This window comes from Muntiacus reevesi, chromosome 3 (genome assembly GCF_963930625.1).
Source record: "Muntiacus reevesi chromosome 3, mMunRee1.1, whole genome shotgun sequence".
Lineage (NCBI taxonomy): Eukaryota > Metazoa > Chordata > Mammalia > Artiodactyla > Cervidae > Muntiacus > Muntiacus reevesi.
The window spans coordinates 171,276,993-171,294,293 of NC_089251.1; the positions used below are offsets into that span (position 1 = coordinate 171,276,993).

The window sequence follows — 17,301 nt, forward strand, 5'->3', positions numbered from 1 at the left end:
TAGCTGGTGAGCCCACCAGAACGCTGCTCAGAGAAGCACAGCTCCAGCCAAAAGCCACAGGCGTCATGATCTTCAAGAAAATGCAGGTCACACGTAGGGTGGGTTAAGTACTGTAGTGGCCCTACGGCCTGCAAAGGAATACCGGCTTTACTTGAATACAGGCTTGACTTAAATATGTCACAAGAAGGATTATATTTTCATCCCCAAGGATCACTCACATCGCTGCTGGAGAGAGCCAAAAGCAGACACACCCAGAGATGACCTCCCAAAAGCTTCAGCTAACCATCCAACTCTTAATTAGAAACACAGGACTGCTTTGCGTTCTGCCAACTAATACAATTCAGGAAAACCAGAAAGTAGGAAGTATTTATGGGGAGCGATTAAAAGAGGGTTACAATAAAAATTTTACTTTGCCTCATTCCTACATTTGGCATCAAAATTTGGCTTAATTGTTGTCTCACAATCTTTAGCTCAGGTTCCCAATGATTCAGTTGACTTAGGAAAGGACAAGCGCCATGTTAACCTAATTTCCTTTCCTGTAAGAACTTCATGGAGACGGAACTGTGGCTTTGCTTCATTATCTTCTTCATCTTCTCCCTGAGAGTCACCTGCTCCCTCCCACGGGAACCATTTCATGTTTATTCTCTAACTTTTCTGAGAGTATTATTACTACAAGTGTGCTGAAGTGAAGGACTATTTCTATTGCGTTTCTGTCACACGTCCAAGTACAGATGAGCAAAACACGTTAGGAAGAGAAATGACACCTTTCCTAAGACAAAATGTTATTCATTGTCAACTACGGGTGAACAATGAACTAAAGTACTCTGTGACAATTTGTGGTTGTTGTTGAGTCGGTAAGTCATGTCCGAATCTGTGATCCCATGGACCACAGTCCACCAGGCTCCTTTGTCCATGGGATTTCCCAGGCAAGAATACTGTTGTGGGTTGCTGTTTACTTCTCAAGGGGAATCTTCCTGACCCAGGAATCAAACTGCATCTTCTGCTTGGCAGGCAGAGTCTTTTTGCCACTGAGCCACCTGGAAAGTTCTCGTGACATTTTGGACTCATACTAAAAGAAGCTTAGCATTTACTTAAAGGTCAAAGAGATTGCTTATGCAGAAAGAAGTCATAAAATTGATCCATTTCTTGAGATCTAGAATCCTGTTGGACAGTATTATTGCCATTAGCCATGGGTTGAACCATGAACTCCAAAGTTCTTTGCTTAAAGAGGATTTGAATACGTAATGCTCATCCCAGGCATCTGCAGGATTTGGAAGGTTTTTTCAAAACCTTTTTAAACCTAATGATAAAAATGGGTAATCGTGGTTCACTCGGTTGTGTTTCCCATCACAACTGACTGAGGCCAACAGTTCAAAGTCCCTGGTTGCTTCTAAATATTTTGTTCTGCTCTGCAAGTCATGTGAACAGAAGAAAAACTCACAGATCTTTAAATGATTACCCAAAGCAGAAAACCGAAACTTTAGAAAAGTCAATCCAGTTATTTTTACACTGACCAAAATTGTTTGAAGCATTAAAAGATAAATAAAATCAAATCAGGTATTTAGCACTCTAGAGGGGAAAAATAGTGATGTGAAAAGTTAAGTTTTCTTTAATGTGAAATTCAGCGTATTCACGGATTTGACACACTCAGTCCACGCGATTGAGAGAAATTCTAAAAATTTCTGTATGGAAATCAGTGAAGGACGGATGGAGACCCACACACTCTCAATGCCTTGCAGCTGCACTCCGAGTCAAGTTCTCAAACAAATTCCTTTTCATTACTGTAACTGGGAAAATATGTAAAACTCAAGAGCCCCTAAGATTCTTTTGGCATCTTTCCGTGAACAATTCCCAATACTTTTCATTTTGTCAGGCAGAGCAAATAAAGTGATGTGTAGGTGTAAATACCACGCGAAGTGTAGCTGATGAAATACAGATGATTCTGATGGAATAAGAAATACTAAAGGTTGAAGGATAGCTTTTAAAAACGAATTAATCTGTTTTGCATTTGGGTTATTAATAGTAGAAGATTTTTTTTAATCCCATGGTTTTATATTTTAATCCCACTGTTGATATATTTAAGTCACATCTGTACATGAATTCAAATGTACAATAGCAATTATTTGTTATTTAGGTCTATTGAAAAATTACTTGGGTATTTGAATTTTTCTAAAGCATGAGAAAAGACTTATAGTATTCAGGGATAAAAGCTGGACACAAAACAGTATTTATGACATGATTTCAATGTGTAAAAAAGGATAGAAGCAGAGATAAAATTCTGGAAGAAAATATAAAAATGTTGAATACTTCTGAGTAATAAGAGACTGTCTTCTCCTTTTAACTTTTCTTTATGCTAAATTTTTAGTCAATGGAACAGAGTAATTTTCAGATTAAAAAAAAATACCTTTCAGGAAAAGGAAAAAAACTCTCCATTTAATGGATGGGTAATTTATATTTCTAAAGAAGCTGCAGCCATGTGTATAATGGCTTGATAATGTCACTTTTCTGTCACTGACCTGGCCAAAATGAAAGATGATTTTATTTCAAATGAAGTTTTCATTTTAGACTACAAATAAAATGACTGTCTTGCTATTTTAAACTGATTTCTAACATGCAGCTATTAAAAGATTAGATAACAAAGGCAGTTTACACACTTAAGAAGATATCCCTTGTTGAGTTGGTGAAGGGAGTTTATTCCTTCCTGTCTTATAGAATGCAGTGAGGTATTTATTTTCTAAAAACCATCAAACTCTGTGACAGATGCATATATACATCTCAAAGTCCTACATTCGTGGCTTCTTTTTCAATGCAGGTGAAAGAAGTACAATTTGGATTTTCGTTCCTTCATAGGTCTGTAAGGGAATTTATAGCAGCGTTTTAGAAAAACAACGGTTGATCTCTTGGGGTTAAACCTCTACTTGAGAATTCAGGTTTAATTTTCACTTCCATGTACAACATACAGCTAGTCTTCTTCAGCTCAGGGACACACATCAAGGCCAGCAGAGCCAGGGCAGAACCATGCCCTACTGGGTATGGGCCAACACGTAGTGACAATCCTAGACGGCCAGGCAGGTGGGCACTCTCCAGCATGTGGCTGGAGGCCAGGCCTTGATGGTATGACTTCAAGTTAGGAATCTGATAATGATACCATCAGAGGCTTTTTTTCAGAAATACCAATTCTTTGATTCCAGTAAAGGGCAGGGTCTCGTCTAGATTTGTGCTTTTACTTCCAATACTGACAATCTCAAAACAGAGCCACTCCATGTGGAAAGTGGCTGCCTGATTCCTCCTTCATCAACTGAGACCGCATCCTCCTGAGTTTTCCTAATCCCTCCGCTCTTAAGCGGGGTGAGAAAACCAGCAAACCTGCTTACCAAGAGCACTTAAAACCTGGGAGAAGGGATGACAAATATGTGGATAAGATGCTCAATTTGCTTTGGAAGTTCTTCATGTCCTACATGTCTAATAGCGCTTCCCGAGTTGGTAAAGAATATGCCGGCAATGCAGGAGACCCAGGTTCGAGCCCTGAGTTGGGAAGATCCCCTGAAGAAGGAAATGGCAACCCACTCCAGTATTCTTGCCTGGAGAATTCCATGGAAGAGGCTACAGTCCATGGGATCTCAAAGAGTTGAACACAACTGTGCGACTTTCACTTTTCATGTCTAAGAGTTAATGAATTCACTGTAAACAAACTCTTATCAAGTACACTTCCAGAAAAGCAATGATGCCTAGATATTTACTCCAAAATCTTGGACCCAGGAGTTCCCCCAAGTCAGCTGGCTCCTTCCACAGATCTGCTCCAGAGGGTGCTTCTGATGGGGCCAACATCTGCTCTTGAAGAGGTTTCCTGAAGCTCAGTTATGGGGACATTAGTGTTGGGGTTCCTAGGATGGAGAGGATCCCACTAGGATTGAGAATCTAGCTGTCATGAGTCTGGAGGCCTGAGAGAGGTTTAAGCCACAGAATTGAGGAACTGCAGCAAGGTATGAATTCCTTAAAAACACAGTCACAGAATGACTCTAGCCCTCCATCCCTTTAAGAAAACAACCACCAAAGAAGACTGAGACGAGGACAAGGAGGTGGGAGGGTAAAGGAGGAAGAGGAAGAAATGTAAAGAAATCACTATACCATTAATGACATGATACTAAGGATACTATCTTGCTTTATTTGTACTTTTATCTCTATTTGCAGGAATGAAAAATTGAGTTCATCTCTAGGGATTTCTTTCCTAAGAACATCATTGGATACAAGTACAAAGATGCATGCTCATGGTTGTTAATTTCAGCACGATTTATAATGGCCAAAAATGGGAAACAATTTAAGACCCCATCAACTGACAACTGGTTAAATAAATTATGGGACATCTCTATGATATTTTCAGACCATTTTTTCTGCCTCAACACACTCGAAGAATAAGAACATGCTGTATTATCAGTGGCTGAGCCACAGCTGTGCTTCTCAATGCTGGGAAGATTGTAAAATGGACCCCACCCTCATGCCAGGTATTTTTACCACCATTACCACCACTCCCAGTCCCGTCCCCCAGCATACTGAAGAACCTGGATGTGAGTGGTAGCATGTCATGCAGTCATGCAAAATGATAACATAGCTCTACGCTGACTCACATGAAGATAGGTATACAACATACTGTTAATAATCTGCTTGCTTACAGAACGGCGTGTGCAGCACGACTGCATTTATGACGGACTGCATCTGTGTCAAGATGGTCTCAAATGTGAACAGCTGTTTATACTTTGTTTATAACTTTCTGTATTTTTCAAATTTTACAAGTATGCATGATTTTTATAACCAGAAAAAGAGAGCACTTACATGAATAATTAGATATGTAAAAAACAACTCAACGATGAGTCAAGTCCAGTTATAAAAGAAATGTCTCTTCCTGTTAATAAATAAGGTTTTGTGCCCCAAGCCTTGGCCTATATATCATTAGTAAGTCAATGCAATGACATTTCAAGACAACAAAGGAATTTATATGCTCTCCTGATGTTCCCTCGGGTCACATTAAATAAATATTTGCAATCCCTTGTTTTCTATCGTTCTTCAGCTGGTGAATATTTTTTTTTTTTAAGAGGCAAAATAAAGCCAATGCTCCTTCACAAGAAAACTATGCATTTGCCTTTTATAAAATGAGTGACATAAATGTAAACAACCCAACATTAATTCTGAAATGCAAGAAAGAGAAATGAGTTTTTATAATGCAAAATCATAAATATTAAGGTTACTAACTGAAAAGTCTGACATCTCACACAAGTATCTGTTAATTTTCTAATGTTATTTCTAAGGAGAACCCAAAAAAGCACAATGTTCAGCTCAAAATATTTTTACTTTCAATTCTTACTTTGATTTTAATCATGAAAAGCAAAATGAAAAATTCAAGGCGGAACCAGGGTGATCAAAACACAATATGAGAAACAGAAAGCCAAGCCCTGGATTAGGAACTTGCTACACTTTACATTCTGTGGAGGGGACTCATTTGGTTTGCATTGAAAATAAAAACTTATCCCACATCAGATGAAGGAGTACCAAGTGAAATGGACAAAATAATGTCAAAGTTGGAGAAGAGGATGGATTGGAGGGGTGTGGCGATATAAATAGGGTACAGAGTTTTACAAACGTGAATTCTTAGTAAAAGAGATTTAAAAAATTGCTCTTACCCAGCAACCAAGACGTATTTTCCATCTGCTTGATCCTTTAACCTTTCCAGCAAGGACAAACGTACTTTGGCTTTGCTTTTGCCATAGATTTCAATTTCATCTGCAAGCAATCCTATCTCCTTGGCAAGGATCTCCACAGCTTTTGGAGTCTGTGCTCTCGAAATCTCGATATCACTGGGTGGGGGGAACAGAAGAGGTAAGAGAGTCTGCTCGGCTTAGGTGGTCGCTGCTAGTGTAGAAAACTTCCACCCACCACGCCAACAATTAAATCAAATGCCTTGTGGTCCTTTTTGCCAAGTAGGATTATGTACAACTGCTAACAATTAAAGTACATGAGAAAACAGTACGTTCCTTTAGATAGAGAAACAACTCTAAAACTCATAATTCTAAACTTCTGCCCAGGTACAAGGATACACCTCTGCCATAGGAAAGGAGACGGCATATTACAATGTGCCCAAAGGCCACCCTTAAAGATAATACCATGATTAGAGCACAAGGTCTTCTATGGGTCATCGCTGAATTCTTTAACCAGGAATACAGGCTTATTGCATAATGCTTTCCTACTGGGCTAGCCACATGTGTCTCTTGGCGATTCAAATATGTGGAAATGCTCTTGTGTTTCATCTGTGTCCATACTTTTCCTATCGCGTCCCTAGTTCAAGTCCAAAACTGCATTGCAAAATATTTCATTAATTACATAACTGTCGGTAAATGGAGCTAGTGCCCTGAAGCTCAACTTCAGACACAGGAAATTTTAGGAACTCTGGAGTGTCGCTGGGCGAACAATGATGCACACGTTGCCGCTCATCTTAACAGGAATGCTATAGAAATCAGCATGTGCTAAGCTTCTCAGAAGGCTTCTGAGCTCAGCTGCTTCTCTTATTGGGAGTCTGTCTGATCCACCTGTCTGTGACTTAGTCTGGGGGGCTGACGTCTGATGGTGCAGCTGTCTCCTGATTGGCGCTGGAGCCCCAATTTTGGGGCACAACGGTCTCTCCACTGGCAGGCTCTATTTTTTTCTGTTGCTACTGCAGACAATCTACTCTCAGCCCTGACATTATCTCGTGTTCTCCTCCATGACCCATGAAGCCTGACCTTCGTGCAAGAAGTCACAGAAAACCTACTTTCAATATACACTTGAGCTGGAGAGGGGGAAGGGTGTCTTGGCCTGGATGTGGGTGGAGCTCTGTGACTGCAGAGAGGTAGGTGGCTCAGACAGTAAAGAATCTGCCCCAGTACAGAAGACCCGGGTTTGATCCCTGGGTGGGGAAGATCTCCTGGAGAAGGATACGGCAACCCACTCCAGTATTTTTGCCTGGAGAATTCCATGGACAGAGGAGCCTGGTGGGCTACAGTCAGTCCACGGGATCAGACGTGACTAAGCGACTACACACATCTAACCTCTCCCCCAGATCCCCTAGCATTTTCCTTTCTGGGTCTCCTCCCTGCTTCACTGACCATGGTCCCACTTCATTTTGCCTTCCTGGCTACACCTTTTTTTCTGTCTCTCTCCTCCCACAATCTCCTAAATTGAATAGGCTACTCTTGGAATATCTCCCAGGTTTTCTCTTCACTAGCTGAAGAGTGACGGTGACATCATTCTGATTTTCTGAGTGATTTATAAACTACTCACCCTGACTTGCTTTCCCCAGTGGCTCTGGAAGTCAGATTTGCTTAAGCAATTTAAGGACTTTTCCCCTCCAAGTGGATTTATCTGGATTTGTACAAAGACTTTGGTACACAATTTGGCCGAGTTCTTCTCAATTTTCTCTAAGCTCTCTGCGAATAGAATTTACTCACTGACTTCTAAAAATGAAGGTGCGATAACAACATAAGTAATCAAGATATATTTTATGAAACAGATGGCACTAATATAGGGATGATTAGGACAAAGAACATTCCTTGGAATTTATGTATTAATGAACCAGAAGATGACTAAGATGTTTAGTCTATTTGAGGAGTGAAAACACAGCTTGGAGGGTTTCACCAGCCTGGTGGGTATAATCGAATCATAGTGGTTGGCTGTGACCCAAGGAAACAGGTCAGTTCTGAAAAACAACTGGTTATCAAGTGAAAAATGAGTCAATTCCTGGTGGTGTCATCGCCTACATTCTGTGTATTCCAAGACGGCAAGCAGGATCACCTGTTTAATCGCTGGCCTTAAGGGTGTCTTCTGCAGGAAGGGGGTTGGGCCAATTCAGTAATAGAGGGGCAACCATAGGGGATTCACTCTGAGGCTGGAAAATGCATCTGTCATCTATCTGGCTGAGATAGCTTATCTAACGAACTGTTCTAAAATCACATGCTGAGACTGTCCCGCAGTTTGCATTTCCAAATTCACACAGAGGGAATATGTAGCTTTCACTTCATTAACTATCACTCAAGAAAATATCCATCTGGACTGTCCCAGAGTGTCCCGTCAGAGCAGATACCACTATGTTCTGAAGAAAGCGGAGCTCCACTCCCATGTGGAATGGTGATTGGTTTGGTTGGTCATTCATCCCCAGCATAGAAACCTACAAGGCCCTTCAGACCAAGCTGACTGGGTGTGTTGGGCATCTCTGACAAGGAGAAGCATATTCCAAAAAGTACCATATTTTGTCAAATCTGAGGTACCGTTATTTTAAGAAAAAACACTACCACTGAATACAAGATACATCTTTGAGAGGAATGTGCGTGCTGATTTCAGAAGTATGAAAAAATCTATATCTCAGAATCGATAGAATATGGTAAACATGCTCATTATTATTTAATTTTGGAGGAATTAAAGGACAGGAAAAAACAGTGCAGCAATTTGATTAGAGAACGCTATCTATCATCAAAGCCATAAGACCCTGAGTTGTGCCCCCATTCAATGGATAACTTTGGGTATCTAAGGTGAGCTGACAGTATAAACAAATCACCCGAATACCTTGGTACAGGGGACAGAGGCTGAAGTTTCAAGCAGTGAAGTCTCCATCTGCGGTGCTGCTGCTCACGGAGCCATCTCCTTCCGCTGCTGACCATGTTCTTTAATGGGGGTAGGAAGGAAGGGATGTTAGACAAGTAAAAGTTGACGGCTTACGTATCTAAACTATGAAAATACTAAGCATCATTCAGGGATACTGTTTCATGAAAAGGAACAAAAGTTGCAAAATAATCCAAGTGGACCTCGGGAATAATTTTACTCACATGTCATTAAATGTGTAGGATTTTCTTAAAAAAAGAAAACGTGAGATCCAAGTTCAATTTTAAAAAGTTTGCATTCATTAATTAAAAAATTCTCAAATAACTGGGTTAGACAAACCTGAATCCGCAGAGCAGCAGCAAGGAGACTCACATCTTCAGCGATGGGACTAATACCATGGACGCCAGGAGAAACGCATGCAGCCTTCCCTGGGGAAAGGAAAAAAAAGACTTTCAGCATATCGTCATTTGTAGCCTACTGTTTTTTCCCTGTAAAATGCCAAGATGATGAACGACGTTCTCATTTTCAACCAAGGAAGTGAGCGTGTCATGGCATAGCTACAGGTAGTAGGTCACCAGACAGGTCCTGGCATAGCCTTGGGGCTCCCAATTGGGCCACAGATTTAGAGTTTGACTGGATTAAAATCTTGCCTCTACCTCTTACTGGCAATTGTGACTTTGGGCTTGTTAATTAATGTTGTTCAACCTTACAGAGTTTTGTGAGAACTGGATGTGATATGGTATAAAAAGTGCCTGGCATATTATATGTATGTTTAAACAACACATATAAAGTCAAAGCAATTCCATGTATGATTACAAAGTATAAAAAGGAAGCTCTAAATGCCTACAGAATAAGCCCAGGTAGAATGCTATGTGAAAGATCAGGCTTTATAAAATCCTTGTCCTAAAAGTGACAGAGCCAGGCTCAGAGGTAAAAAACTTGTGTGCCCAATGCAGGAGACACAGGTTCGATCCCTGGTCCGGGAGGATCCCACATGCCGTGCGTGAAGCAACTAAGCCCATTTGCCACAACTACTGAGCCTGTGCTCCAGAGCCCTGGAACCACAACTATTGTGGCCCGTGTGCCCCAGTGCCCGGGCTCTGCAACAAGGGAAGCCACTACAATGAGACACTCCCTCCTTGCAACTACAGAGTCGCCCCCACTTGCTGCAATTAGAGGAAAGCCTGAGTAGCAACAAAGACCCAGCAAGCCCAGAGGAAATAAATAAATAAAATTATTAAAAAAAAAAAAGTGACAGAGCCAATTCTCCATCAAAATTAGGACTTCCTTGGTCCATCTAGTCAAGGCTATGGTTTTTCCAGTAGTTGTGTATGGATGTGAGAGTTGGACTATAAAGAAAGATGAGCACTGAAGAACTGATGCTTTTGAACTGTGGTGTTGGAGAAGATTCTTGAGAGTCCCTTGGGCTGCAAGGAGAGCCAACCAGTCCATCCTAAAGGAGATCAGTCCAGGGTGTTCATTGGAAGGACTGATGCTGAAGCTGAAACTCCAATACTTTGGCCACCTGATGTGAAGAGCTGACTCATTGGAAAAGACCCTGATGCTGGGAAGGATTGGGGGCAAGAGGAGAAGGGGATGACAGAGGATGAGATGGTTGGATGGCATCACCAACTCAAGGGACATGGATTTGGGTAAACTCCGGGAGTTGGTGATGGACAGGGAGGCCTGGCGTGCTGCGGTTCATGGGGTTGCAGAGTCAGACACGACTGAGCGACTGAATTGAACTGAACTGATGATCCAGTGGCTAAGACTGTGCTCCCAATGCATGGGGCCCAGGTTCAATCCCTGGTCAGGGTACCAGATCCCATATGCCGTAACTAAGAGTTCGCAACCTGCAACTAAAGATCCCAAGTGCTGCAACCAAATAAAATGTTTTTAGAAAACTAAGAAGTGGTATTTTTAAGACATTAAGTTTGAGGATTACCTGAATTTTAAAATACAGAGAAGCATTTTATAAGAATTCTACTGTGGTTGGCACTTAGGAAGTTTGTGAAAAGTAAACGCACATGTAAAAATGCTTTAGCCTATGTTGCTAACAGTAAATTTTTTAAAGTAAGAGACTATCTTGTTCTTTTTTGGACCACTCTACTCTTAAATTTATCCATTTTGCTGACAGTCCTTTGCAAGAAAGAAAACATAACACTTAAGAGTAAGTGTTTGTGATGTTCTATTGTCAGATGTATTAAGGGTGTTAGAAAATCATATCCCTCATGTATTGTTTAAAGAGATTAGCAACACTTCAGTTTTATACATCATATTTAGGCAAAAGCCAAGAGTCTAGAGAATGAGAAAGATTTGCTTTGTTTGAATCACTAGAGATCTGATCTAAAGGTTTTACCCAACCCCTAAGGAAAAGAAATATGCTTCCCTCATTCTTACCTCTACCTTTAAATGATGGGGAAATAAGAAAAAGTTGCATTCAACTTATAAATGGATGTTCCAGGAGTATAATTATGAATACCCATGTGAATGAAGATTACTTCACCTACAGAATTACACAGTGAACAATTTCACACTCTTAGCTACTGTCTTGCATACAATAGAATGCAGCTAAAATCAAGTAAGAGTTTAAAAGACAACATAAGAGACACACATATCTCAAATTTTAGAAGACTCTTGTAGGAACCAGCATTTCTCATTTTAAAGAAGGTTGTCTGAATTTCTGTAATGCTTTAGTGTATTATTTGCTTTTCCTTCTACTATATTCCAGCCAATAAAATGAAGTGTAATTTTTAAATGGGAAAAAAATCTCAGATGGATACCTCAAGTTGACTGAGTCAGAAGTTAGCTATTTTTTTTCTTCCCTGTGATATACTTCGAACCTTTTCTGTTACAACCACTGTGTTGCTTTTGTAGTAGGAATCAATGCAATCTTAAAATGGAATGGAAAGTTCTGAATATGGAGAAACTGAAGCAATTAAGATGTCAGGGAATCTAGAATACATGATTAGTAAATTTCTTGACTAAGGAGACTCAAAAAAGGAAATCATTATCTCACGCCCACTGCCTATGTAGAGGCCAGGCCCCAGCCGGAGGGCTGTCCACACTCACTCTGTAAGTTGAGCAGGGCCCCCAAACCAAATGGCTCTTTTCACTTCCCACTAACACTCCCCATTAGCTCACAGCTCCCTCCTCCAGGGACAAGTCAGTGAATCCCTTTAAAAGATGGCCTTTCACTTATCACTTTTCTTACAGTAACCAAACTTGCCACAGTGAGAAAATTTAAGGCTAAGGTGTTATAATATGTTTCCCTGGAAAACAGAAGGACCCTTTTCAAATAGGAGCTGCTTTGAAACCACCCTGGGAATCTTAGCAACTCTAATTAGCATGAGTCCTGGGACGTGGCCCCCTGACCCCACTCTACAGAATCACGTTTGCTTCAAATGATGCTCTCTCTGAACTACTCTGACCCTTTAAGTTGCCATTTTGACACTCTTCTCTGGGTCCTAGACATAAGACCAGTATCTCCTTTATCTCATTTGGTACATCAGAAACTAAGTCTGAATATTAGGTACAGGATGCTTTTGCTGAGGATGAATTTTGACCTTTAGCATGCAGAGCATTTCAAAATCAGAGCCCATTTCTTTCATTTGAAATAATGTTTTAGAAAATAAAATTCTTGTACCTAGACAACCGAACCCTACTATGGCCCTGTTTTCAATCTAAGCATGAGACTTATGCCACAGAAGAGGGACCCAATCCAACAAGTTAGGTGTAATTGTTTTCCAAGCACTGCCTCTGGGCTATCAGCCATCATGAAAATCTCTCTGGGGATTACGTATTCACTAAAATGACCCTATAGAATTACCTCACCATAAATCACCGCATCCCATCTACTTTTACAAGGGGGGAAGGGGAACCCTGTACCATTAAGATGACCAGGAAAAGTTCATTATAAAGCCCTGCCTTCACCCAATCATAAGTATATTAAACATTCTTTTCCTGTTAAGTTGAAATAAAAGCAACTTTCCTTTTAGTAATGCTTGAAAAGGGTCTTCGCTTGCTTCAAGTGGAAAATTATATATAAAAGAGGGGAAAAGCCTTTCTTCAATTTATTCAGAGATTAAATTCTCATACTAATCGAAGTTGCTAAAACGAAAACTTCTGACTACTGAGAAACGAAATGCTATTAGAAATAGTGCCGACTGGAAAACGTTCATCTGTTTAATCAGCATAGCGTTTTTTCATCTTTGCCTCTGCCCCATCAGCTCTGTTTTTTTAAGTGGAGAACAAGTTTAAGGAAATGTCTTTGTATCTGAAACTAACTTAAAACTGTAAGCAGAGAATAATTCTGAATCCATGTTTAGTCACTCATTCAACACAGTATTTACTAAGCCCTTCTACTGTGTCAGGTAATATTCTGGACACTCAAAAATCAATAGAACTGCTAATATTGGACCAGATAAACTAAAAATAAACTGCAATCTGTCTACATACAGAATCTTGTTTTTTCTTCCCCCTAAAGAGAATTGTTACATCAAAATTTAATGTTTTTAAAATACCTTTTAAAAAATAATGGTCTTAAAAAAGAAACATATTAGAAACAGGGCACCATTTCAACCGTAAAACATACGTCAACCTTCATGTAATTGTAGGGCTCACAGGATTCCAAAAGAACACTGAAGTCAACTCTCATATCTCCAACCAGTGGTGCCAAAATCACCCTCAACATAAAAACTCTAATAAAAAAAAGCAAGTAAACACTGTATCAAGGAAGCATTCCTTTAAAAAAATAACAATGAAGTCATAACTGACTTTCCTGATCCCACTAGGGTTCTGAGCAAATTAAAACAGGGCATGGCATTGGTGGTTCAGTGGTGAGCAGAGCTGCCTTCCAAAACAGTGCACGTACACTGTTGATGGGCTAAGCATTTTTTCTTTTCAGAAAAAAAAGTTACACCCACAAAGTACATATATTTGAAAGAATTGAGTAGAGAATTGAGCATGCTTTTTAAGTATTAAAAAAAAGCCATTAATTCCATTTCATATTATACTGTACCTCTAATTGCTTCATTCATGTGTGTGTTTGTGAGCTGAATACATGAGCATTCTGGAAAATTCCTGAGCATCTTCCCTTCAAAAAACACCCCACACCACCTTTCGCCCTTCAGTTCCAAGGGGCTTTTAATCTGATTGGTCAATTCTGGGAGAAGTTACATTTCCTAAAGAGGAAGGTGCGTTGTTTCTCTTTTTGAAGAAATAGTTAAACGAATTCTAGTAAAGCTTTTAGCATATTCCTTTCTTTTCTATTATGTTCCAGTACAATTAAGTTTAATGCTTTTTTAGTGGAAAAATGTAAAATGGTCATCCCAAGGTGACCAAATCAGAAGTTATATTTATTTTCTCCTAGACACTATTCTCTATGTCACTCTGTGTTGCGAGGCTGCCTAAGTTTCAAGGTCTAGAACGCCTGTACTAATAGAGACTTCTACCCCTTTTGGCTCAAGCTTTGACCAGCTTTGGGGAAAAAGAAAAAAAAAACACCATCCTCTGGACAGCTCAGTACAGCCCCGCATTCCCACCCCATGTTGAAATTGGGAGCCACAGGCAGCAAGGAAGGAAGGTTCTGTGTCTTCCCCTGCCATTGTCTGCTGCATACACAGGTCACGGGACTCGAGAGGGTGGGCTGGGTGTGGTCCAGAGCTCTCAGAGCCTGAGGGTCTTTCTGTGAATAAGAAAAAGGTCCGCCTGCTGGATCAGCTCCCACTGGCCCTCTGGGTGGGCATCCTGGCTCTGACGCAGCTTCAGCTACCCTGAGAGGGACCTGATGTGATCTAGGACATTCCTGGATCCCGGAGCAATTGCCGTCAAACATCGACACCCATCCCAAGACCTCTTCTGTTTCTAAGGATGACTTTCCCAGCATTCTGAATTGACTCTGGGGCTCCAAGAAGTGCTTGAGGGGTCACTGCAAAGGGAAATTATGAACACAGGGGAGCTGGTCTCCACTCCCTTCCCTCTGGCAGCTGTGTCTTCACCTACTTTTATGTGCTGAAGTTCACCTAAGATTGCTCTAGGAGAAAGCATTCTGCTGTTTTAGAAAGACTGTGAGAATACTATTCCTAGTTTACCTCACACATGTGCAAACTGCCTGCTGTAGGTCACAGCTGATTGGTCTGTTTGATGCTAGAGGACAGCAGGGGACATGTCAATGAGGGGAGGCGGGGGAGGCGGCTGCTACTGCAACTGGCATCTTGGTTGCTCTTTGCCCAACAATATGGTTCCAATATAAGTAACTGGAAAGGCGGTCACCTTGACCGTGTTCCTATGTTGACAGTGACCACCATTTCAGGCACATACTCTTTCTGAATAAGGTCAGCCTTTCTTATTGCAATCGCGTCTGCTTTGATCAGGGACCTGGCACCAACCCAAAGCCATTTACCTGATAGAAAATCATGTGAACAGTTGAAAACAGTAGTTCCTGGTTGAATCCAAGAAAGGGGAATCTCTTCCGGCTTGGGTGAGCCCAAGACCACAATGTCAGCCTCCTGCAGCTAGAAAGAAAAAGAGAAATACCACACATGTTTTTAACTGTAGCATAAAGATGTGACGATCAGCATCAAATGCCTTCCACGTAACAGATGACAATCGCAATTCCCAAGGTCAGTTCCTCACTGATGTACTGACAGAATCACTTTACTAACGAACGAACTAGGTGCAAACTGAATGTGATTATCATACCCTAGAAAGGAAGCTTTAAAAATTTCTTCCAGGTAGTCACTCCAGCATATAAACTGCATGCTGAGTCCCTTAAGTTGTGTTCGACTCTTTGCGACCCCATGGACTGTAGCCCACCAGGCTTCTCGGTCCATGGGATTCTCCAGGCATGAATACTGGAGTAGGCTGCCATTCATTTCTCTAGAGGATCTTGCCGACCCAGGGATCAAACCTGTGTCTCCTGCGTTGCAAATGGATTCTTCACCACTCAGCCATGGGGGAAGCCCCAGCATAAATACTGTGTGTGTTTTTAGCACTGACACATTTTCATCACTAACTAGAATACTGAGAAAAAGGCTGAGGCCAAGGAAACTGCACTGCTGGCAGGAGGAGATGGTACTCTGAGCAGGGTAACACATGCAGCATCCTGACTTAGAAGGAAGCTAGAGCTGGTTCAGAAAAAAAAATCTCATTTTCCTTGAGGTTCTGGTTATAGTGTCTTGTCAAAGTGCTTTGCTTTGTTTTGTTTTCTTAAAGAAAAAGGTTGGAGTGTAACCCCTTCTACAAAAGACATGTCTGCCCTGTTTGTATTTTGATACCATAGCGCTGGAGGAACATGTCTGGGAGGACAGTTCTGAAGAAGGGTGAAACGTTAGCTCTGGCGTCAACGAAAGAATGACCACCTATCCCAGTACCAAGTAAGCACCTGATGACTTCAAACTGCATCCACATGTGGAGGGACTGAGCTGAAGAAGGAAACCTAGACCCGTGGGGAAAATAGTGACAGTTACGCATGTCAGCTCATAAATACATGAGGTGAGTGTCATTATGCCCATTTAACTGACAAGTAAACTGAGACTGAGGAGTGCCAAGAATCTCAGTGGTATACCCCGTCTTCCCAGTGGACTCAGCCTTAGAATATTCAATACTGCTGAGGCAGAAAGAGGGAGGCTAACTGCCCTCCACTTTCCAGGACTGACAACCCTTCCATCATTGCTTTTGCCAGACGTCAACGCCCTGCAACTGATGGCAGACTCTTCAGAATCAAACGGACAGGAATGGACGACAAAACATAAAAACACCCCCACTGCGGCTACCCTCACACATCCATCCAAAGGCCCAGGAAGTGAGTCGGCTGTAGGGGTCCTCATCCACTTTCAGCCTGGACACGCGGATTACTGAAAGGTACAGGCAGGACCAGGCCAGTGTCACAGTGCTTCAGTGCCCAAACAGCATTACAGACTCGGCTAAGGACTCTGTAACACTGGGCAAGAGGCTGCATCTGCCAGAGTCTTAGGAATTTTGCAAACAAAAAAGCCAAGCTCAAGAGCAGCTCTGAGCTCCCTTGATAAAGAAGCAGGGTGAAAATTTAAATGCACATCTTGTCAAGAGCCAACAAAGCCAATCCTTACAAATTAACATCCCAGAAACATTCGTCAATCCGATCATGCAAACGTGCTCATGCTTAGTCGCTCAGCTCTGTCTGACTCTTTGTGACCCCGTTGACTGTAGCCCGCCAGACTCCTCTGTCCATGGGATTTTTCTGGCAAGAATACGGGAGAGGGTTGCCATCTCTTTCTCCAGGGGATCTTCCTGACCCAGGAGTCGAACCCACATCTCCTGTCTCCTGCATTGTAGGCAGATTCTTTACCCACTGAGCCATCAGGGAAGGCCGATCACACAAATAGGGCAAAGCAATTGACTGAGTACCACTAAGGAGCCCAACTGTTTTTCAGCTTTTAAGGTGCTCACTGTTTATCAGCATTACCCTTTATTAAGGCACAGGAATGAGTCGGTATTAATCACATTCAAAAAGAGGTCCCTACTGGAAAAACCACAACAGTGTGAAACAAATTAAGAGGTCCCATCACTTCATGGGAAATAGATGGGGAAACAGTGGAAACAGTGTCAGACTTTATTTTTGGGGGCTCCAAAATCACTGCAGAGGGTGATTGCAGCCATGAAATTAAAAGACACTTACTCCTTGGAAGGAAAGTTATG

General features: G+C 41.4%; 1 protein-coding gene across 2 annotated transcripts in view; it reads right to left on the reverse strand.

Moving 5' to 3' along the window:
* Window positions 1-17,301, reverse strand: part of MTHFD1L (methylenetetrahydrofolate dehydrogenase (NADP+ dependent) 1 like) — a 174,162-nt gene that overhangs the window by 128,085 nt on the left and 28,776 nt on the right. For both annotated transcript variants that reach the window (XM_065931123.1, XM_065931124.1), the window contains exons 8-11: window positions 15,026-15,137; window positions 8,962-9,050; window positions 8,587-8,684; window positions 5,676-5,849 (exon numbers count right to left, since the gene is read on the reverse strand). In XM_065931123.1, the coding sequence (XP_065787195.1) occupies window positions 5,676-5,849; window positions 8,587-8,684; window positions 8,962-9,050; window positions 15,026-15,137 (473 nt within the window). The remainder of the gene's footprint in view (window positions 1-5,675; window positions 5,850-8,586; window positions 8,685-8,961; window positions 9,051-15,025; window positions 15,138-17,301) is intronic.